The sequence below is a fragment of the Gambusia affinis genome, linkage group LG07 (genome assembly GCF_019740435.1).
Source record: "Gambusia affinis linkage group LG07, SWU_Gaff_1.0, whole genome shotgun sequence".
NCBI classification, from domain to species: Eukaryota; Metazoa; Chordata; class Actinopteri; order Cyprinodontiformes; family Poeciliidae; genus Gambusia; species Gambusia affinis.
The window spans coordinates 25,108,848-25,132,745 of record NC_057874.1 but is presented as its reverse complement, the minus strand read 5'-3'; the positions used below and the strand labels follow the sequence as shown (position 1 = coordinate 25,132,745).

At 37.3% G+C, this 23,898-nt stretch overlaps 1 protein-coding gene across 4 annotated transcripts in view; it reads left to right on the top strand.

Annotated features, from left to right (window-relative positions):
* Nucleotides 1-21,901, top strand: part of LOC122834068 (sushi, von Willebrand factor type A, EGF and pentraxin domain-containing protein 1-like) — a 29,545-nt gene extending 7,644 nt beyond the window's left edge. Inside the window, exons 1-20 of one of the 4 annotated variants that reach the window (XM_044122178.1) lie at nt 359-512; nt 1,362-1,564; nt 1,683-1,782; nt 5,357-5,427; nt 5,521-5,703; nt 7,273-7,458; nt 7,600-7,699; nt 10,093-10,163; nt 10,261-10,443; nt 11,706-11,891; nt 12,040-12,139; nt 13,336-13,406; nt 13,512-13,694; nt 14,373-14,555; nt 16,004-16,189; nt 19,551-19,577; nt 19,657-19,698; nt 19,803-19,854; nt 21,502-21,577; nt 21,814-21,901. In XM_044122178.1, the coding sequence (XP_043978113.1) occupies nt 496-512; nt 1,362-1,564; nt 1,683-1,782; nt 5,357-5,427; nt 5,521-5,703; nt 7,273-7,458; nt 7,600-7,699; nt 10,093-10,163; nt 10,261-10,443; nt 11,706-11,891; nt 12,040-12,139; nt 13,336-13,406; nt 13,512-13,694; nt 14,373-14,555; nt 16,004-16,189; nt 19,551-19,577; nt 19,657-19,698; nt 19,803-19,854; nt 21,502-21,559 (2,202 nt within the window). In that variant the 5' untranslated portion in view covers nt 359-495 and the 3' untranslated portion in view covers nt 21,560-21,577; nt 21,814-21,901. Of the gene's footprint in view, nt 1-358; nt 513-1,361; nt 1,565-1,682; nt 1,783-5,356; nt 5,428-5,520; nt 5,704-7,272; nt 7,459-7,599; nt 7,700-10,092; nt 10,164-10,260; nt 10,444-11,705; nt 11,892-12,039; nt 12,140-13,335; nt 13,407-13,511; nt 13,695-14,372; nt 14,556-16,003; nt 16,190-19,550; nt 19,578-19,656; nt 19,699-19,802; nt 19,855-21,501; nt 21,578-21,813 lie in introns of those variants that run through there. The other 3 variants (XM_044122175.1, XM_044122177.1, XR_006371127.1) reach the window with 3 other exon arrangements.
* Nucleotides 21,902-23,898: the final 1,997 nt, after the last annotated feature.

The window sequence follows — 23,898 nt, the reverse complement described above, 5'->3', positions numbered from 1 at the left end:
ATCCTGCAACATTATACCTGTAGAGTATATGATTTATTATGTAATGTGTAGCTATACAATGATAAGTTACACGGTGTTAATATTTTGTTTGTTAGTTATCCTTTGCACATTCAAACATAAGCTTCAACTTAGGGCCAGGCGATGTATTGAGTATACTCGATGTATCGCGATAGTTTTAATTTACTTAAAATCGCTATATCACCACTATCGAGTATAAATCGTCATTCGAATAATAAACTTTCGCTGTCAAATTCGCTGTGAGTTTGGTTTATCCAACACCCTATGAATGCATCACTAGTCTCCCCTGCCACCTCCTCTGAATATTTTCTACCAATCACTCTGTGTGGAGAAAACAAACAACATGGTGACAGCAGAGTTTGATGCGAGCCGTGAATGAGACGGTAATTGCGAAGAGGAATCAGATGAACTGTCTAGTTCCGAAAAAGAAACAGCGCTGGATCAATAATTTGGCAGTGGTTTGGATTTATATGGAGGATGTCGAACAAAATTAGGTAATTTGCGAAACATGTTATAAAACTATTGCCACAAAAGGTTGTACTACAAATTTATTTCACAACCTAATGACGCTATTCTTTTACAATTACATGCTGTTCACAGCCGCGCTGCCGCGTAGGTATAACTTATTTAGTGCTGTGCAATAGGAAAAATAACTCAAAACTACTCATTCTTTTTTTTTCTTTTTTTTTTTTCTCGCTGGTGTTGGCTCTACTATACGCGCAGACGTGTTGCCATAGCAACTGACAACAACGCAACTATACGTATCAGGATTCAGCACCAAAAACACTCAAACATTATCCCCACATAGAACAGAACATTCGGTTCGTTACAGTTTTGAGATTTTAGGCTTGATGTGTCTTTTGCTTTTATTGATAAGTGATCACTGTGGTAGATTAGCCACCACTGCTTTTAGCACTGGTTGATTAGCTAATTTAAAGATCTGCTTTACTGATGATCTGTCCAAAACACACCTTATTCCACAGAACATCTATTTGTTAAGTTTGTCAAAGTCAAGCATAATTGACCTATTTCCCTCTTCTTCGCTATTTTATTTTTTATTTTTTCATAGTTAAAACTTATTTCTCTCCTTGTTATCTAGTTATAGTGACAGTTCATAGCAAAATACTGAATCCCTTCTTATATGAGCTTACATTTAAGTCTAGGGGGGAAATGGTGGCGGGAACGTGCGTGGGTGACATCATGCTGCAAGGGATCTATAGTTTAAAATAACAATGTAGCTAAATAAGAATGTCGTGATATGTATTATGTATTGTGAATACGGTAATCAAAATTACAATAACAGCTTTGCTTTTATGTGTGTATCTTTGTGTCATTTTTCTTAGTTTTTGTTTCCTTCTAGCTAATTGTCCCATACCTGAACATGGAGAGTACGCAATTCTCACAGAAGAATCCCTCCTAAAAAATACATTCCCTGATGGTACTGTGATTACATATGAGTGCAGACGTGGATATGATGAAGTAAGTGGCACTGGGACGGCGAACTGCGTCAATGGGAAGTGGACCAAGCCAGATATCATCTGCAGGAGTGAGTCCTATCTAACTTGCAATTTCCATCTGACAAACACAGTTATCCAACATACTGATGACTGCTGTTCTTTGTTTTGTTTTGTTTTTGTTGTTTTGTTTCTTTTTTTTTATCAAAGAGAAAGATTGTGGTCTCCCTGAAGCACAGCCACACATGATATTTAACACCAGCCAGGGTACTATGTTTGGTGCACTGGTAAAAATAACCTGTGAAGAAGGGTATGTATAGTTCCAAATATTTAAATTAGTATATCTGCTTAAATGTCATTGTTTTATCTCAGAAAATCAAGTGTATGCCTTGACTTGCAGTAACTCCATTAAGGGTTACTTTACACCTAATAGTTTGGTAGACTCAGTTCAATTGTGGTGTACAAAAGGCTGTTAATTATTTGTTTTCAGTCTCTAGTTTGGTTTTCCTTTATCAAGGTGTTTTATATGTAGTATTTTCTTTCCGCCACTGGGTGGCTCCTCGATCATCCATCCATCCATTTTCTATACACCCTTTGTCCTTAATGGGGTCGGGAGGGTTGCTGGTGCCTACCCCCAGCTAACGTTCCGGGCGAGAGGCGGGGTACACCCTGGACAGGTCGCCAGTCTGTTGCAGGGCAACACAGAAAACAGACAGGACAAACAACCATTCACACACACTCACAGCAAGGGAGAATTTAGATAGCCCAATTAACCTGACAGTCATGTTTTTGGACTGTGGGAGGAACCCGGAGAGAACCCATGCATGCACAGGGAGAACATGCAAACTCCATGCAGAAAGACCCCGGGCCGGAAATCGAACCCAGGACCTTCTTGCTGTAAGACAGTGCTTCTCAATTCCAGTCCTCAGGCCCCCCTGCTCTGCATGTTTTAGATGCGTCTCTATTCCAGAACAGCTGATTCTAATCAATGCATGAACATCAAGTGCTGCAGAAACCTGTTAATCATCCATAGATTCAATCCAGGTGTGTGACAGAAGGGAAACACCTAAAACATGTAGGGCAGGGGGGCCTGAGGACCTGAATTGAGAAACGCTGCTGTAAGACAACAGCTCTACCAACTGCGCCACTGCAGCCCGCTCCTCGATCATATTTTGTTTAAAAATCTGCGTATTGAGTAGTGTGGATATCAACGCAGACTTTGTGCATTACCTCTTTCTACTGTTTGCGTCCATTGAATGTAAGTAGCGTAATACTGTTGGTGGTTTAGTTCGGTTTCATAAATACCTAAGTGTTGTATTTGTACTTTGTCCCATTGAATATTATGGTCGTTTGGTATAGTTTATTCGTATTGTGGAGAGCTAAAAGTTAGCCGTCTAGCATTACGCTAGTAACCTCGGTTTGGGATAATTAGATACAGCTGTTATTCCCGGTTAAAATTTCCCCTTTTTCTCTTGTATGTTTTATAGTGTTTGTCACTATTAGTAGGGTTGATTATTATTTATGCGTAATTATTACTTACATTCTCATAGTAAGATATTAACCAGCTGCTAGTTTATAATAATCTTAAACACGTTTATTCCCTTCGTGGACATTTTGGTTTTATTTGTGAAAGTATTTACAGAAAGTACTTATAATTGGTATTTGTTTATCTTTATAGAAAACCACACCCACACGTGTCTTTATATGTATGGAGGAACCTCAAGAGCTAATTAAAGTCAAGTAAAGCTCAATTCTCTTATTTCACTGACTCACCTAAACATAAGGTGTCCTTACCAGACAACTTGGAGTGACTGTTCATCCATAACCAGACCAGCCTGAGTATTTATTACATGTGGAATTGCAACATTTGTTTCATTTTTAGCTGGTGTTGTTTGATTTCGGACTTTAACTGTGTTAAACAATCCAAAGAAATTGAAAAACCTATTCACCCCATCTCCCGTGGTGTCGTTGCACCAAAAACTACTGACGGGAATAGCATGAAAAACATAAGGGTGTTTTTATTCTTCACAAAATATAAACAAAATTCACTTGTAAGAGTTCCTTTTTGGTTTTTTCTAAACACCATGAGCCATTTGTTTTTTGTATTTTTACCAATTGTGCGCTGCGCCACGGTTCGCTTCCTGCTTTTGGAATGATAGCAAGTCCACTTGCATCCACATTTGATTCATGCCAGAGTTCACTTTAATCAAAATGACACCTAGATTTTGAGGGAACTTAGAGTTTGTTGTTTTACTCTGTCCTCATGTGCATTTGGGATGATGGCAAAATCATTTTGAATATCAAGAACAGCTCTCCTTCTTCAAATCTTCCAATTATTTGTGCTGGTTTGTGCAGCAAAATCTTTTGTTTGAGCTGCTATCATTTTAAATATATTAAGAAATGTTTCCAGAGGTCATGAAAGGTCAACCAGACCCCACACTTTCTTAAAATCAGACAAAATTGGTGTCAATTAACTCGACCATGTTTGTGCTGATTTGTGCAGCAAAAATTGTGTTTGCTGCTCTGGACTGGAAGATAATAATGAAAGTTTAAAGGTCAAACTCTCCCTCCCGCTCACTTTTACAAAATCAAACAAATTTGGTTTCAATTTACTCGGGTGCATTTGTGCCGGTGTGTGCTGCAAAGATTTTTGTTTATGTAGCTATCATTTTAAAGATAATAATTAAAATGTTTTCTGGGGGTCATAGGAGGTCAATCCTCCCATCCCTGCACACATTTGAAAAAATAAATAAATTTGGTGTCAATCAACTCAACTAAGCTTGTGCTGGTTTATAAATGTAAACAGTTTTGTTTGTGCCAAAATCATTTTAAAAATAATCATGAAATGTTTCCAGAGATCATCTGAAGTTAACCACTCCATTTTACATTTATAAAATAAACAGATACATAGAATGAACAAATTTGGTGTCAATCAAGTCATCTATGTTTGTTCTGGGTTGTCAGCACTCAAGCATTTTTAAATGGAATTCACAGTTCCAACATGAACAAATTTTTCATCACAAACTTAGCCAAGTTTATTGACACCAAACTTATTTATGTTTTTGTCTGCAAATTTAAAAAAAATTATTCAAAGTCAGTAAAACTTGTACAAACATATGTGAAGATCAAATAGGAAATTAACTGAGTTGAAATGAAGCCTTGACGTAAATTCAAACTGGAAGACTCTTCATTCGCACCTGCATCATCCAATCACTGTGTCACATTCATAAGCCACCAGACTGTCAGCATTGAACAATGCCCCGTCACAGCCTATCATGATCAAGCTTCCATTTATAAGGACCGTGATCCATGGCATCACCTGCTTTCCAGCTGTGCTCAACCCACCTGCACCCCTTCTCCACCTCTAAGCTTATTATCTTTTTTTTAGCTTGATATTGTTTTATTTTGCTAGTTTTTTCCTTCACTTTATGACATTGAGCAACATGTATTGCTATGTTTACGTCTCACTCCCTTAAATTGCTGCATGAAAGAATCAAATAGAAATCACTCCTGATTCTTTCTCTTCTATTTTCAAGGGTGCAAGATAGGCACTAGAATCTACTATAAGTCTGCATGGATAAGCATATATAGATAATGGATGGATATGAATATATGCTGTATAATTTTACTTTTAAACAAAACTTTCTCTTTTTGAAAAGAAGATTATAGCTATTGTTATTTTAGGAAGATAGAAAGCCTATGGCCTACTTAAAGAGACATGGGATTGTCTGGATTCTGTCTTCAAACAATGACTCTGTGTGAATAAACAGAAAATATTAAATTAGTTGCATAATTTTTAATATTAAATCTTAATCACAAGCTAAACCTTTTCTATGGTTAATCAGATTCTGTCATTCTTTATGACTTCTTTTGTCTTTATGCAGTTACTGGGTCACTGGATGGCGCTACTTGCAGTGCACGGGCACAAAGTGGTATGGAAAGCCAAATTGTGTCCGTAAGTGTTGGAATTCTCTTATTTTTTTTTCAACACAGTTGTCCAAAGGATTGTGTACCTGAAACAGAAATTCTCTTTTTCTAATTTTCGCAGTTGCTACTTGTCCCATCCCGACCAAAGTGGAAAATGGCGAACATTCTTGGAGTAGTGACAATAAACCAGAATATCAACAAACGATAAATTTTTTGTGTAACACAGGATACACCATGATTGGGAATAAAACCATTAGGTGTACTAAAACTGGCAAATATGATTATGAGCCACCACGATGCATCGGTAAGTTCTTGTGCTTTATTTCAGGCTTCACAGAAGATCTGTTAGCCAAGACAATATACAGTTTGTAAATGCAGTTGTGAATAATGGAAATGTCTTTCAACCACTTGTAAAATAAATCATTATCCAGCCTATCATTTCACCACTGTATAAAACTGACAATGATTCATCCTGAGATGGAAACCTAACTTAATGACTGAAGGTTAATTTTTATTTATTTTATAGGTTTTTGAACAAGTTTTATTGGAATTCTAACATGATCAAAAAAGCAAACTATAGCATGAGTTAAAATGCAAATTTTCTTTCCTTTTTATTGTATATTTGAATGGGAACAAGTATTGAAGTATATACAAATTTTAAAAGAGGAGAAATTAGAATTTTTGTTACAATATTTTCAATGTGGTGGGCTGCACAGTGGCGCAGTTGGTAGAGCTGTTGCCTTGCAGCAAGAAGGTCCCGGGTTCGATTCCCGGCCGGGGATCTTTCTGCATGGAGTTTGCATGTTCTCCCTGTGCATGCGTGGGTTCTCACCGGGTTCTCCGGCTTCCTCCCACAGTCCAAAAACATGACTGTCAGGTTAATTGGTTTCTCTAAATTCTCTCTAGGTGTGAGTGTATGTGTGCATGGTTGTTTGTCTTGTATGTCTTTGTGTTGCCCTGCGACAGACTGGCGACCTGTCCAGGGTGTACCCCGCCTCTCGCCCGGGACGCAATTGGAGATAGGCACCAGCAACCCTCCCGACCCCATTTAGGGAAGAAGGGTGTAAAGAAAATGGATGGATGGATGGATTTTCAATGTGATTGTATATACAATACAAGCACAAATTGCAGCACTGTTTATTATTGTGTTTATGTTGAACTTTGTGTTTATATTGAACTTTGTGACACATGCACTAAAGGATAATATATATTTATAAAGTTCTTTGCCAAGTGTTTGCCTCTTTTACTGATTTATTTACCACACGTAAATATTGAGGAGTATAAAATATATTTTGAAACCACTGGACAACATGGCTATAAAGATCTAAAAAAGCAACGCATTAGGAGCTGATCTAAGTAATTTTAAGAACGTATGACAGCATGAAAAAAACAGTGGCTGGTGAAATATTTGTGTGGTCAATAAGAAGTTTTCTTCAGGGAAGAATCAGGGATGGACATTTAACATTTTCTCCATCAGCCACAGTGGCCGGTGGAGAAAATGTGGAGCAATCCCCACAAAAATTTGGAGGACCACAACCAGGTGCCATGACAGTACTCGAGGCAAATGCGCATTGCCACAGACGCACACTTGGGCCCAGTTCAAATTGTCAACAATTAACCTAGCTTAAGACAGAACTGAAAGTCGAGAAGTGATCACATAGGGAAGAAAATGGTTGACAATGTGATCTGATGTTATTTCTAGGTTATAAACATTAATACCATGAAGTATAAAAATGTACAATTACTACATGAGTTTTCATAGGGGGGCTGGCAGTCTTTGTGGCAGGGTGGAACCTCCCCCCCAGGGGGTTGAAATGGGGCTGAAATGCTAATCAATTACTAGGCTCATACATGATTTTTTTTTTCCCCCTAGCTTTTTGCCCCATACCTAAAGGTGGAGAGAACATGATTCTCACTGATGATTCACTCCTAAAAAAAGATTTCCCAGCAGGTACCGAGGTCACATATAAGTGCGTAATTGGATATGAAAAAGTAAGTGGCACTGGGATCATGATTTGCGACGATGGGAAGTGGACCGAGCCCGATATTATCTGCAGGAGTGAGTCCTGTCTAATTTGCATTTTACATCTAACAAACACAGTTATCCAACACAATTTGCATGGTCATTTTTGGTTTATGTAGTCCTACACTGATGTCTGTTTTTTCTAAAAAATTTTTTCGTTGTATTTTTATATTAAAGAGAAAGACTGTGGTCTCCCTAAAGCACAGCCACACGTGTTATTTGACACCAGCAACGGAACTCTATTTGGTGCAGTGGTTAAAGTAACTTGTGAAGAAGGGTATGTATGATTCCAAATATTTAAATTAGAATATCTGCTTCAATGTCATTGTTTTATCTCAGAAAATCAAGAGTATTCCTTGACTTGCAAGAATTGCAACATCTGTTACATTTTTAGCTGTTGTGGCTCACTTTCACACTGCACTTTGTTAAACAATTCAATGTAATTGAAAAACCTGTTCACCCCATTGTCTGTGGTGACTCTGCAGATCTACTGAACAAATAACATGAAAAGCTCAGAAGACATGAGTGCATCTTCCTTCTTCACAACATGTAAACAAAATGCGCTTCTAAGATTTCTTTTTTGTTTTTAGCAATAGACCATGAGCAATTTCTTCCGTTTGTTTTGGTTATATTTACCAATTGTGCAATGCGCCATAGTTCCCTTCCTGCTTTTGTAATAATCACTAGTGCTCTTGCATCTGCATTCGAATTGTGCCCGATTTCACTTTAATCAAACTGAGACCTAGATTATGAGGCAGCTCAGAGTTTTCTTTCTTATTGTGTCCGGATGTGCATTCACACTTCCCCTGTTTAAATAACTGCAGTACAATTTTGAACATCAAGAGCAGCTCATTTAACACGTTTTGCAATAGAAGATTTCTAATTTTGAAACAGAGTCCGCAAATGTGTTTGTTCTGCCTGCGTTGACCCAACACAAGCTGGCAACAGCATTACTAAGCAGAAAACAGGAGATCAAGTACAATTTTATTAAAATCACTACATATAGAAGTGCGAGCAACTCTGATGTGTTCATTCTTACCATAATAACCACTAACAAAGACTTGTGAAGTCTAAAAAGATGCTTATTTTGTGTATTTGGTTCACACCCAAGGCAAACTGTATGAGAATTTGTTTGGAAGCGGAAAAGACCACCTCAAAAAATTTGTCTCAGTCTGGTTGTTTGGTCCACACCAGGATTCACATGACTGTATTCACATCTGCACAAAAGGTCTGGACCAACAGGGGAATTGAACTTTGATCTGTTTAAACAGGACCATATGTGTTAGGAATGAATGGGCCCTAAATCATGTGGAACACTAACATGTTCATTGTTGCAATACCAATATTTATGTACCATTCAGCAATTCAATCTTTTTCGCTCTCCTCCCCTTCCATCTATCCGCTGCATGAGAGAAGCAACTTAAGAGAAACACTTTGTTCCTTCCCCTCCCTCTCATCTTCATGTAATATTGATGCAAACATCATATTTGTAATCTGAACAATAACCTAACGGCAGAAGATAAAGCCTATGCTGACATTTTGTCTGCAATACACTCTTAAAATGCAGATATTTAACCAAATTGTCCTATTTTGTATTATTAATTACCTCTTATAGGTAATCATTTATTCTTTTGTGAACTGCAGAAGAGTTTTGTTTGTTTGTTTTTTGAGTAGTTAGACATAACGTTTCTGTGCGTCAGTTATACATTATGTAATGGCTGTTAAACTAATGGCAGAAACTAGAAACCTGCCATTAGTCATTTTATTTAGCAGAAACATATAAAAATTTATTCTTTATTTGCCAGTTTATTATTATTTTGCTTTATTGATTTGTTTGTTCCTCCACTTTATGATGTTGAGCAACATGCATTATGTTTGTCTCACTCCATTAAAATACTGCATGAGAGAAGCAAATTAACATAACTCTCCGGAGTCTTTCTCCCTATTTTCAAGATGTACATATATGTTGTGCAATTTTACTTTAAAGCAAAGCAAAAGTTTCTCTTTCATGAAAAAGATTATATAGCCATCGCTATTTTGAGAAGAAATATAGCCTACTGCCTCTTTAAAGGTTGGGTTATTTGCATCCTGTCAGCAAACTATGACTTTATGTGAAAGAGTAAATAGAAAATGTAAGATCCATCCATCCATCCATCTTCTTCCGCTTATCCGGGATCGGGTCGCAGGGGTAGCAGCTTCAGAAGGGAGGCCCAGACTTCCCTCTCCCCAGCCACTTCTTCCAGCTCCTCTGGAGGAATCCCAAGGCGTTCCCAGGCCAGCCGAGAGACATAGTTCCTCCAGCGTGTCCTGGGTCTTCCCCAGGGCCTCCTCCCGGTGGGACGTGCCCGGAACACCTCACCAGGGAGGCGTCCAAGAGGCATCCTGACCAGATGCTCGAGCCACCTCAGCTGGCTCCTCTCCACGTGAAGGAGCAGCGGCTCTACTCTGAGTCCCTCCCAGATGACTGAGCTTCTCACCCTATCTCTAAGGGAGAGCCCAGACACACTACGGAGAAAACCTATTTCAGCCGCTTGTATCCGCAATCTCGTTCTTTAGTAAGATTAGATTAGAAGCATAATCTTTAATTATTAAATGTTATTCACCAGCTGAGTTCTTCTTATGGTCGAACAAATTCTATCAGTCTTTATGACTTCTTTTGTCTTTATGCAGTTACTATATCAATGGATTGAACTACAAACAGTGCTTGGACACAGGATGGTTTGGAACTGCAAATTGTGTCAGTAAGTGTTGCTCAGTTTAAATTCTTCTCTATTTTTTCAACTAAAGTATTTTGTACCTGAAACAGCAATTTTCTTTTTCTTTTGATAATTATTCCAGTTTTCACTTGTTCCAAGCTGACCAAAGTGGAAAATGGCAGACATTCTTGGAATAGTGACCGTGAACCAGAATATCGACAAACTATACATTTCACATGTAACACAGGATACACCTTGTTTGGGAATAAAACCATTACGTGTACTAAAACTGGCAAATATGATTCTGAGGTACCACGATGCATTGGTAAGTTCTTGTGCTTTATTTCAGGATCTACAGAAAATACGTTAGCAAAACAATATACAAAGAGTTTGCAAATACATTTGTGAATAAAGTAAACCATGTTTCCACTATTTGTAAAATAGCTCATTGTCCTGCCTATCATTTCACCACTGTATAAAACGGACAATGATCCATCCTCAGATGAAAACCTAACTACATCACAACTAACAGTTATTTTTCATTTATTTTATTAGTTTTTGAACTAGTGTAATTGAATTTCTAACGTGATCAAAAAAGTAAACCATGTTCAAATGCAAATTTGCTTTTGTTCTTTACTGTTTTTTTGAATGGGGACAAGTGTTAAGTATAAACAAATTATGAACACTATAACATTTATAGCCTTAGCTGGTTTGCAATCCAGATGGGCCATTAACAACATATTTTCCATAAAAGAAACACACTTACTTTTGTCCTTGCAGTGAAAGTGTAAAAGAGGAGAAGTTAGAATCTTTTGTTGCAGTATTTTCAATGATGTGTCTTTAAAAAAAACAAACAAAAACTATCCCTTGGTTTGTGGTTGTATATACAATAGAGCTAAAAAAATCCCAACCACAAATCAAAGTGTATACAATACAAGCACAATCCAAGCATTGATTATAATTGTGCTTATATTGTACTTTGTGACAAATTCACAGAAGGAAAATATATATTTATATTAAGTTCTATAAAAATTATTTGCTCCCCCTTATAATAATGAGCATTAAATATGTTTTGAAACTCCCTAGCAACAAGGCTTTAAATATCTCAAAAAGCAACATATTATGACGTGATCAAAGTTATTTTAAGAAAGGATGACAACATGAAGAAAAAAAAAGTGGCTGGGGAAACGTTTTTTCCCAGCCACAATGACAAGTGGCTGGGAAAAAAGTCGATAAAAAGTTTTCTTCACCCACTGTGGCCAATGGAGAACATGTTAATTTTCCATCCCTGATTCCAGGGACATGCAGTTAGGTTCATAGCTGGTTAAGCACTGACTTAATCAAATTTATAAATATAGACACCTTGCATGCTATTGTTTACATACAGTAATTTTGCGCATGCGTTTTACACATGCACAAACGTCAAGTCCGAACATCTGACAGTTTAGTGTGTTCAAACATAAGTTTCAACTAATTTGTTTTTTTAACATATTTTATAGAATAATTTTAAAATATCCAAATACCACAATAACAGCTTTGCTTTTATGTGTGTGTGTGATTTTTTTCTTCATTTTTGTTTCCTCCTAGCTGACTGTCCCAAACCTCAACATGTAGAAAACACAGTTCTCACTGCTGACTCCCTCCTGAAAAGCTTTTTTCCAGATGGTACTGTGATCACATCTGAGTGCATAAGTGGATATAATAAAGTAAGTGGCACTGGGATCATTAAATGTGTCGATGGGAAGTGGACCAAGCCAGATATTGTCTGCAGGAGTGAGTCCTCCCTAACTTGCATTTTACATCTATCAAACAGTCATCCATCATGCCTTACATGGTCATTTTGGCTCTATGTAATGCTACACTAATGTCTATTGTTTTTTTTGCTTGTTTGTTTTGTTTTTGTTGTTTCTTTATATCAAAGAGAATGACTGTGGGCTCCCAGAAGCAAAACCGCACATGTTATTTAATACCAGCCAGGGTACTCTGTTTGGTGCATTGGTTAAAGTAACATGTGAAGAAGGGTATGTATGATTTCAAATATTTAAATTCCATCATCATCTGCTTTAATGTCATTGTGTTATCTCAGAAAATCAAGCGTATGCCTTGACTTGCAGTAACTCCACTAAGGGACTTTTCACACCTGATAGTCCAGCAGACTCAGTTCAATTGGAGACTGTAGACTGAAATTGAAATATTTGTTACATTTTAGCAGGTATGGTTCCCTTTCACACTGTGTCAAACAATCCGAAGTAACTGAAAAACCTGCTCACCCACTCCCCTTTGGTGGCGATGTAGGTGCATCAAGATCTACTGAAGGAAATAACATGAAAAGCTCAGAAGACATGAGTGTGACTTTCTGCTTCACACAATATAAACAAAATGCTCTTGAAAGATTTCTCTTATGTTTTTAGCAAAAGACCATGAGCCATTTCTTCCTCTTGCGTTAGACTTTTCCATTTGTTTTAGTTTTATTCACCAACTACACTCTGCACCATGGTTCATTTCCTGCTGTTGGTACGATCTCCGGTCCTGTTGGATCCGCATATGAACTGTGCCAGAGTCCAATGAGACCTACATTTTGAGGCAGTTAAAAGGTTGCTTTGTTGGTCTGTCCGAATGTACATTCTGGCGAGAGGTGGGTTCACGTTGGACAGGTCGCCAGTCTGTTGCAGGGCAACACAGAGACAGACAGGACAAACAACCATGCACACACACACACACACACACGCACGCACGCACACACGCAAACACCTAGGGAGAATTTAGAGAGACCAACTTATCTGACAGTCATGTTTTTGGACTGTTTGAGGAAGCCGGAGTACACGGTGAGAACCCATGCATCCACAGGGACAACATGCAAACTCCATGCAGAAAGACACCGGGCTGGGAATCAAACCCAGGACATTCTTGCTGCAAGGCAACATTGCTACCAACTGCTCCACTGTGCAGCCCCTATGTAACTCTCTCTTTAAAAAAATAAATAAAAAAATTATATAGTCAGTGTTATTTTGAGAAGAAACATAGTCAACTGCGTCCTTTAAGAGTGGGTTGTTTGGATCCCGTCAGTAAACTATGTCTATGTGTGAAAGAGTAAATAGAAAATAGAAAACTATTGCATAACCTTTAATTGTTAAATGTTACTTACCAGCTGAACTTTTTTTTTTTTTAATCAAACACATTCTGTCACTCCTTATGACGTTTTTGTGTCTTTATGCAGGTACCGGATTATTGGATCAAGCTCCATACAGTGCTTGGCTACAGGATGGTTTGGAACAGCAGATTGTGTGAGTAAGTATTGTTCAGTTTAAAATATTCTCTTTTTTTCAACAAAGTTGACCAAAGCATTTTGTACCTTAAACAGCTATTTTATTTTAGTTTTTCTAATTTTCTCAGTTGTTACTTGTCCCAAACCAACCAAAATGGAAAATGGCAAAAATTCTTGGAATAGTGACAATGAACCAGAATACCAACAAACAATACATTTCACATGTAACACAGGATACACCTTGTTTGGGAATGAAATCATTAGGTGTACTAAAACTGGGGAATATGATGCCTACCTACCACAATGCATTGGTAAGTTCTTGTTCTTTTTTGCAAGCTTCACAGAAAATACTTTAGCCAAGACAATACACAAACCATTTCCAAATACAGTGGAGAAAAAAGTATTTAGTCAGCCACCAATTATGCAAGTTTTTCCATTTAAGATGATGAGAGAGGCCTGTAATTGGCATTATAGGTAGACCTCAACTGTAGGAAACAAAATGTGAAAACATACCTAGAAAATCACATTGTCTGATTTTTTTTAAGATTTCATTTGCAAATGATGGTGGAAAATTGGTATGGTACACTGAAAAAATTAACTCTTTCGATGAACATAAAAAAATCATGGAATGGATTTCCACCTGATTATTTTTTCAACACAGTTGACTGAAGCACTTTGTGCCTGAAATGGAAGGATGGAAGTAAATATCTCCAGCTAAAATTATGTACTGTTTTGGTTTTTATCCGTATGATTAGCTGTTGTGTCTTTGCTCATTTTATAATTATTACTTTTGCTAAACTGTTCACCCTTGTCCCTAATATATTGCTAGACTGCGGTTTTGCTTAATTTTATTTTATATTTTATCATTTATCTACCTGCGATGTTGTGTTTGTTGTGAAACACATTGTTCAGCTGAGGCTGTTGTAAATGTGCTATATAAATAAACTTTGATAAATAAAGTTTTCTTTTTCTTTTTCTAACTTTCTCAGCTCTGACTTGTCCCAAACCAACCAAAGTGGAAAATGCCGAACATTCATGGAATAGTGATAATAAACCAGAATATCAACAAACAATAAATTTCACATGTCACGCAGGATCCTATATGGTTGGGATTGAAACCATTAGGTGCACTGAAACTGGTGAATATGATTATGAGCCACCACGATGCATCGGTAAGTTCTTGTGCTTTATTTCAGGCTTCACAGAAGATCTGTTAGCCAAGACAATATACAGTTTGTAAATGCAGTTGTGAATAACGTAAACGTTTTTCAACCACTTGTAAAATAAATCATTGTCCAGCCAATCATTTCAACACTGTATGTATAAAACTGACATTGATTCATCCTGAGATGGAAATCTAACTTAATGACTGAAGGTTAATTTTTATTTATTTTATAAGTTTTTGAACAAGTCTCATTGGAAGTCTAGCATGATCAAAAAAGCAAACCTTAGCATGAGTTGAAATGCAAATTCTGTCTTTACTGTTTATTTGAATGGGAGTAAGCATTTGAATGGGAGTTCCGCTCCTTTGTCTTATTCATCTCACCCTGGGTCTGCTGCCTCTGGCTCAACATCAACTCATGACAATTTCCATAAACTCATGACAATTTCCTGCCTTATGTAGATTTATTTAACACACCTAACTAATAAGGAGCATCAAATATATTTTGAGACCCCCTGACAACATGTCTATGAAGAACTAAAAAGCAACACTTTATGACTTGTTCTAAGTAATTTTAAGATGAGATAACATCTGCACAGTGGCACAGTTGGTAGAGCTGTTTCCTTGCAGCAAGAAGGTCCTGGGTTCGATTCCTGGCCTAGGGTCTTTCTGCATGGAGTTTGCATGTTCTCCCTGTGCATGCGTGGGTTCTCTCCGGGTTCTCAGGCTTCCTCCCACAGTCCAAAAACATGACTGTCAGGTTAATTGGTCTCTCTAAATTCTCCCTAGGTGTGAGTGTGTGTGTGAATGGTTGTGTTTCCTGTCTGTCTCAGTGTTGCCCTGCGACAGACTGGTGACCTGTCCAGGGTGTACCCCGCCTCTCGCCCGGAACATAGCTGGAGATAGGCACCAGCGACCCTCCCGACCCCATTAGGGACAAGGGTGAACAGAAAATGGATAACATCTCTGATACCTATCAATCTGGAAAAGAGTTGTCAAACTATTTCCATCTCTGATTCTTCAGAAATTACTCCTCAGAGAGGGATTATAGAAATGATGGTAAAGATTAACCTGCTCTGTAACCGTACCATGAGTTGAAATGCAACCGTACAATTTGAGTAAAATATGGTGCATGCAGAGCAATCCCTACAAATATTTGTAGGTCCCCAAGCAGGCGCACACTTGGCCCCAGTTCAAATTGTCAACAATAAACCTAGCTTTAGAGAGAACTGAAAGTAGAGGAGTGATCGAAAAGAAAAGGAAATGGCTGACAACATGATCTGAAGTTATTTAGTTGAAAAAATTAATAACATTAGGTATGAAAATCTACGATTACTACGATTACCACCAAGGCCCCCTCATGGGGACTTTGTTGGCAGGCTGGCACCCATGTTGGATAATGGCAGGTGAAATGCTGCTCAATTACAAGGCTCATGCAAGATTTTTATTTCCTCCTAGCTTTTTGTCCCATGCCTAAAAGTGGCGAGAACATGATTCTCACTAATGAATCCCTCCTACAAGTGAATTTCCAAGAGGGTACCAACATCACATATGAGTGCAGCTATGGATTTGAAAAAGAAACTGGCTCTGAGATCATAACCTGCATTGATGGGAATTGGACTGAGCCAGATCTAATCTGCAAGAGTGAGTCCTTACATATTAAAGTTATGTTACCCTAACCTGTTGGTCATTTGTCAGAATGTGTCTTGCTAAAATATCTAAGTGGAGATCATCAGTTTTGAATAAGAGATTGCAACATAGATGTTTCCTATGAACTAAACCTATAAACAAATGGATTGTGCATTAATGTCAGTTGTAGATAAAGTCTGTTGTATATACCAAATTAAAATTAGCTGCATGTTGCATAGCTAGAATATATCAAAATGCAGAAGATATGTACCCAGGATGATTGCAGCTGAATCCTTTATCACAGGATAGACCACAGAAGGCAAAATTACAACAAAAAGTATTTGATTTGCTCTTGCAACAAAACAATGTATAGAATACATAACAAGAATATTTTTGGCATAGATTTGCATTTTTATTTTACCTTATGACACATTCGCTGGAGGATAATACATATTTCTATAAAGTTCTATAAAAAATAATTTGTCCCCTTAAGAGATTTTCTTACCACACCACAATATTGATTTGGGTCATGCGGAAAGCAGCCTCTGTAGGGAGTCCCAGATTTGCCTCTCCCCAGCAACGTGGGCCAGCTCCTCTGGCAGAATTCCAAGGCGTTCCCAGGTCAGCCTACATAGTGTCCTGAGTCTTCCTATGGTTCCCCACTGAGTAGGACGTGTCTCTAACACCTGACCAGGGTGGCGTCCAGTAGGCATCCTAACGAGATGCCCACGCAACCTAAATTGGTCCTCTCAATGTGGAGAAGCAGTGGCTCTAGTCTGAGTCCCTTCTGTTCTCACTAAAACCAGGAAGATAGAGCACATAACACCAGTTTTAAAGTCTCTCCACTGGCTCCCTGTAGCTCAAAGAATAGACTTTAAAATACTGTTGTTAGTTTATAAATCACTGAATGGTTTAGCACCACAATACATTAAAGATCTGCTGTTATTGTATCAACCTTCCAGACTTCTCAGGTCTTCTGGTTCTGGTCTGCTCTGCATCCCCAGAACCAAACGAGGAGAAGCGGCATTTAGCATCTATGCACCAAAAATCTGGAACAAACTTCCAGAAAACTGTAAAACAGCTGAAACACTGACTTCCTTTAAATCTCAACTAAAAACCCACTTGTTTAGAGTTGTATTTGAAACGTAATCAATTGCAAATTTATTGACGGAATCTGACTATGTTGTGTTTTTATTGTTGATTCTATGTTGCATTGTATTTTTGTGTTTGATTTGATGTAAAGCACTTTGAAATGCCTTGCTGCTGAAATGTGCTATACAAATAAAGTTTGATTGATTGATTGATGGATGACCGAACCTGTCATCCTATCTCTAAGAGGGAGGCCAGATACCCTGCAGAGAAAACTTATTTTGGCCACTTGTGTCCATGATCTCATTCTTCCAGTCACGACCCAAAGCTTATGACCATAGATAAGGGTAGGATTGTAGGTTGACTCATAAATTGAGAGCTTCGGCTTCTGCACGAGAGACCAGTACCACGCCAACTTCACTGTTGAAATTGCACTAATCTGCCATTTGATCTCCTGTTCAATTTTTCCTCATTTGTGAACAATATCCCAAGATACTTAGATTCCTCCACTTGGGGCAGGACCCCTTCTGTGACCTGGAGAAGGCACTCTACCCTTTTCTGGCTCAAGCCAGGGCCTCGGATTTGGAGGCACTGATCGTAATCCCAGCCGCTTCATACTCAGCTGCAAACCACTCCAGCAAAACCAGAAAGCCAATAGGACCGTATAATCTTCAGAAAGCAGAAACATAATCCTAAAGCCACCAAAACAAATCCCCTAAACATTTATAAACAGAATTGTTTACAAATTCTGTTTATAAATTTTGTGATCAGAATTCGTGACAAAGTGCAACCTCAGCATAGTCCAAATCTCATAGGAATTGAACCCAACTTACTTTCATCATACAAAGCAAGCTCTGACACCGGTCACACAGGGACTTAAAACACCGTAGCGAAGGGCCTGGTACGCCATTCTCCCAGAGTACCTTTCCCAGGGAGGGGCAAGGTTAAATGTCTTCTCCAAGTCAACAAAGCACCTGGTTGGATGAACTCCAACACATGCTCCAGGACACTTCTGAAGGTGTAAAGATGGTCCAGTGTTCTACAACCAGGACAAAAAGCATACTGCTCCTTCTGAATATGACTATTCAGAGGTTCTGAAGGGCTCTTCAGAACCTCTGAAAAGCCCTTGTGACTGCAGGCCAAAACAGACTCTGCAGTCCCCCTTTGACAGGGGACGCAGAGCTGCAAATATTTATACAAATTAAGAGACCACTTAAAATTATAACTTTCTCTGATTTTACTTTTATAGGTGTATGTTTGAGTAAAATAAATTGTAGATGAGAATCTACTGAATAATGCAAGTCTGGTGGATGTAGTACACTCGTCACTGAATGTCGATCAGGACATAAACTGGAGATGGATTTCCTTTTCTTAGTCTTTATTGAGTAGACAGAGTAGTGGTACAGTCATTTAGAAGATGAAGATGGGCATGTGTAGTAATAAGTCAGTAACACATCAGCAACAGAAACTGGGCACCAGCTGCACGCCTCTCAACTCGCTGAAGTTACTCTGCCCTCTTCAGCTGGTGAACTGGTGAGAAATCTCACCACTAGGTGGCACAGTTTCTTCTTTAAGACTCAAAACTAACAGCACCCAGCACAGTTTGGTATGTTATGTATTAATGTCCAATGACAGTCTGAGCCTTTACAGCATGAACATTGTTCTTTTAATCTATGAACTACTGAAAACATGTCTCATAAATTCCAAGCAAAATTTATTTATTTGTGGAAAATGAGAAGTGGTCAAAAATTGTGGGGACTCATTTGTATTTTATCCAAAATATATGAGAATTATGCTAACTTTGTCATTTAAAGGCTACAAAATATCATCTGATGAAAATACTACTACAACTAGTGCATCAGCATCCACCTCATGAAAAAGTATTCTTCTAAAAAACGTTTAAATGTATTGTTAAATGAAGTTGGAAAGCAAAATTTTAATCTAAAATTTGTCACTGCAGCATTTTTTTTTCTTTTTTTCGTTTCACAATCAAGTGAATTTTCTGTGTACCTCAGCAGTAAATAAATTATAGATTTCTCAGACAATGCAGAAGTTGAAAACTTCTACATTGATCACCGGTCTGGAGACGACCTTGGTTAGCCACCACATTACGGAAGAATCTCGCAAGTAATGTAGCATGTTTGGAGAATTATAAGTGGATGTTTCTCCTTTCTTGACATCTCAGCAGTAGTCATTTTTATTAGTTTTCTAAAGAATTGTGCATATTGAAGTGTGTTGATGTTTTTCTCATTATAAATCCACTAACTACACTGTTTTGTACTTGCAGGCCGGAGTATAAAAACTATAAATGAAGGTGATTTATTGTTTTGAAATCTAAAGATAAGAGCAACATGTAATATTGGTTGGGTTTTAACATTATTTTATCATTGCAGGAAATACACCTTTTTTAAGCAGATTGGCGATGGTTACGATGGGTAACATAAATTAAAGTGTCTCTTTGAAATTAATATTAGCATGTTTTGTGGCTGAAATGCAAAAATATTTTAAAAATCTATTCTTTCTTTCATTTCCTTTGCAGTTTGCTGTGCAGTTGGATTTTTTTTAAACATCTTACTTGCGTGGAGACCATGGTGAGATATTGTATTTTAAACTTACAATCTTTATATACAGCTCTGAAAAAATTAAGAAACCAGTGCACTGAACCACACTGAAAACCTCATCATTATTTCACCAAATATTGATTTCTGAACTTTTCCTGAGTTAAAACATTAGTATTGTTGTTTCTAAATGAATATGAACTTGCTTTCTTTGCATTATTTTATATGTGAAAGCACTGCACTTTTTTTACTATTTTGACCATATCTCATTTTCTGCAAATAAATACTAGCTTTTTGCTTGGAATTTCAGAGACATAAAATAACAATGTTAATTTTATTCAAATGTGTACAAAAGTAAAATCAGAAACACTGATCATTTTAAGCGGTCACTTAATTTTTTACCAGAGCTGTATATATATTTAAGCTTTTCACCCTGCTCCTTTTCCCTATTGCATGTTCTGTCTATTCAACCTCTGCATGTTTACAGGTAAATACACTGTAAGGTTGAACACTTTGATTCCATTATAATGTTAAATTAACTGTAAAATCTCTGAAACAACGTACAAGCATTCATCTTAAAGAGTCTTATTGTGTTTGTTGGTTTTTATTAACAAACCAATGTAAAAACACTTAGGCATGTTAACCTGTTTAAAATGTAGCTGTTAATGTTAAGTAGGTGAAAATAAAAAATACTGCCAAGGCGGAAAATGCACATTAACTACTGTGTAATAATGTTTGAGATTCTTTCCTTGAAACTAAATACAATCCATTTACAGATGTCTTATTTTTTACTCACATGTTTCAGATTATCAAACTAATTATATGTAAAAAAAAAAAAAACCCCAAAAAAACAAAAAACAAAAACGAGAAAACGTAAAAAACAACATTGAAATTAGGATTTCATTGGAAATTGTAAAAAAGGAAAACAATACACCTGAATTGATAACTGGCATTAGGCTTTTTACATTGCTTTGGACAAAATTTGACCCACTCTTTTTAGAATTACTGGTATGTTAAGGGTTTTTACAGCAATAACAACCTGTTAAAGCTCATCCTGCAGCATGTCTCTTGGGCTTAAGTTCAAACTCCCCCAGGGGCCATTTTTGTCTAAATTCTTTACTATTGTTGAGTCAAACTCTAACCTTCACGGAGGCAGGTGCATTACAGATGCTTTTGATAAGTTGTTGATGTACTCATGGAGTAGGTTTAGGTTGTCGGCCACTTCAGTGTCGCTTCACCACCATTCCAAGTTTTGCACGGTTGATTATAATGACTGCCTGTGTACTTCCCTGGAGTCATAAAGCCTTTGCTATAATGGCTTTATTATAAAACATTTAGCTAGGCTGAAAGATGTTCAGGATTTTTTTGTCATCTATTCTTGATGTGAAGATACAACACACAAAGTTTAACAAAGTTTAGACTGGACAATAATCACTACTTCCTTCAAGGTGGCTAAGTGTTATGCTAATCTGCAAATGGGTAAAAGGCAGCCTTAATTTTGTCTAAATTTACTGGTTTTTAACACTCATATTTTTTTAATTCAAAAATATTTTCATTACAATGACAAACTTTTAATTCCATGGAATGCTAATTACAAATGCATTAAATCAGTTAACTTTTTGTTAAAAAATGAACTGTCCAATAATTCTCACTCAAGTTTCTTAATTGATGACACTATAGGTCATATGACACTGGAGAAGAGCTGACGCCGGAGTTATTACAGTTCCATACTCTTTAAGTATCCTTCTTCATTCAGGTATCCATTTCATGTATTTTTTGACCTAAGACCATCAGAATACCAAACAGTCCTGTTTAAACTACTTTAACTTGTTAATTTTTTTCTTGTAATTTTCAGTAAGAAACATTAAGTATATATATACATTTTATATTGAAGCAAATAGCTCTTGATCCAGCTGTCATTTTTTTCCACCACAATAAAAATGCAACTCTGATTAAACAGTCCTTGCTTTCTTATCTCTGTTTCTATCACAGTTGGAACTGGACCCAGCTGTTGGGGCATCTCCTACAAATGAAGGACTGCAAACTCTGAGCGCCTTACCAAGCCTTGGATAAAGCAAGCAGGCTCCCTTTTATCGTCTTATATTTTTTTAACTTTTAAAAGAAGAAAACCAAACATCATGAAGGGTGTTATGTTGTGTCAAAGCTTAATTTTTAGAGGCACTTTTTAAAAAGATTTTATTGGCTCTATTGGCCTTTATTTGAGATTGGTTAAAAAGGGGAAGTCGTGGCAAAGATCATCAGATCGGGATTCGAACCTGTGACGTCTGCATCGCAGACTAAGGCCTCCATGCATAGGTTGTGCTTTATTCCTTTGCCACCACAGCAGCCGTAGAGGCAGTTTTAACATAATAATTATTTTTACCAAATTAGTAAAAATGTTAAAATACTTTTTTGTTTTTATGTTGTAAACAATTTTTTCTATTTATATTAGAAATTATTTTAGTTATTTAAGAAAAAACACATAGCTTAGAGTTCTCGATGAATATTAAGCCTGTGAATTTTCAGGTTTTTCTGTTTTGTGATGTTTTATCAGGACAGACATATAGTCCAAGTTGTTCATGAACAACACAATGGGGTTAATTCACTTTTTTGGTTTGGTGGCTGGTGAAAATTCAAACTTTTCCTGACGGATTTTTGTCTACTATGCAGAACAATAACAAACCATTTTATTGAGAAAGATTTCAAATCATTTTTAAAATGAAACATTTTCAGTTAAATAGAAAAAAACTCTTCTATTTCTGACAATAGAAGAATGAGTGTAAAATATATTTTAGTATTCATATGTGAAGATAAACATGTTTATGAAACACTTAGTCCCTTTTCTTGTAAAGAGACTTAGTACAACAATAAAATGTTAAATTAATGGGAGTTTAGTAGTCTTGTGGTATGAGGAATGAAGCTGTTATGGAATCTGACTTCTGGAGAGCTATTTATTCCATGTTAAAAGGTTGAAGCGGTTTACTTTTTTGGAAAAACTGAGCGAATGTAATTACTACAGAACAGAACAGAATCAATGTATATCTTTGTGAGAGTGTGGACCAGAAGATTGGAAATTTCCTTAGCAAAAAGTGATGATACTTCATTATGCCCTGTACTACATGTAAGAGGTCACATTTATAGTTTTTGGAACCCTGAATGAATTTTTGTCTTTTTTCCCTAGCCTAATGGTTTCTGACTTTTTTGAGCTGTACATCATGTTGTAATGGCATTCCGTCATCAAACATGTACCTGGTTTGTTGACCTGATTTGTTCATGCATGTTTGAGAAATCCTTAAATCTCCCACGGCAACCATTCAGCTTTGCAAAACGCCTGGGGAACCAAGGCACAGCTCCTCCTCTTTTCAAGGTGCAGCTCCTCCTTTGAGGTGCAGTTTCCAATCTACTGAGCTTCTGCCTCACAGAGCACCCCTGTGACTCCTCAAGTCAGCTCCTTCAGACTAGCAGCAATCAGCAAACACCTGATGGAACTGCACTGCTGGGCTCATTATGCAAGCTACTTCTCATTGCAACACTGTTTAAAATGTTAAAACAGGAGCAATGTTGTGATGACTTCCTGAAGACTGAGTACCAGGAAGAGCATGAGTTTTCAAAAAGACAGAAGCGCAATTTCAAGGCGTTGAATTATGAAGACAAAAAAATCACAACGCAACCTGAAATAACCGAATTCCGATTCTTTGTGAAATCAGAATTTTTTTTTTTTTTGGCATGGTTGTTTACACTTCCAAATATATGTGACTTGTATGTGATCTCCAGTGTGAACTGCAAATAACCTGAAATTGCGCAGTATGCCAATGCGGGACAAGCATGCCCAGGGTTTTGCCCATGATTTTGCCAACTGCCATAAAAAGAAGTCCTCAGTGTTTGCGGAAACAGAAGAATCTTGCGATTTTGAAATTGCTGTCTGACCCGAGCCAGCTCATTAACAACTTTATCCTCATTATAGTCCTTCATGGTTGTTGTTTTTCTTCCCTCTTGCGTGTATCAGGACACGGAATAGTGACATTTGTTGATTATCAATGATGTTCAGATTGGATGAATGCAACCTGGCTGTTTAGA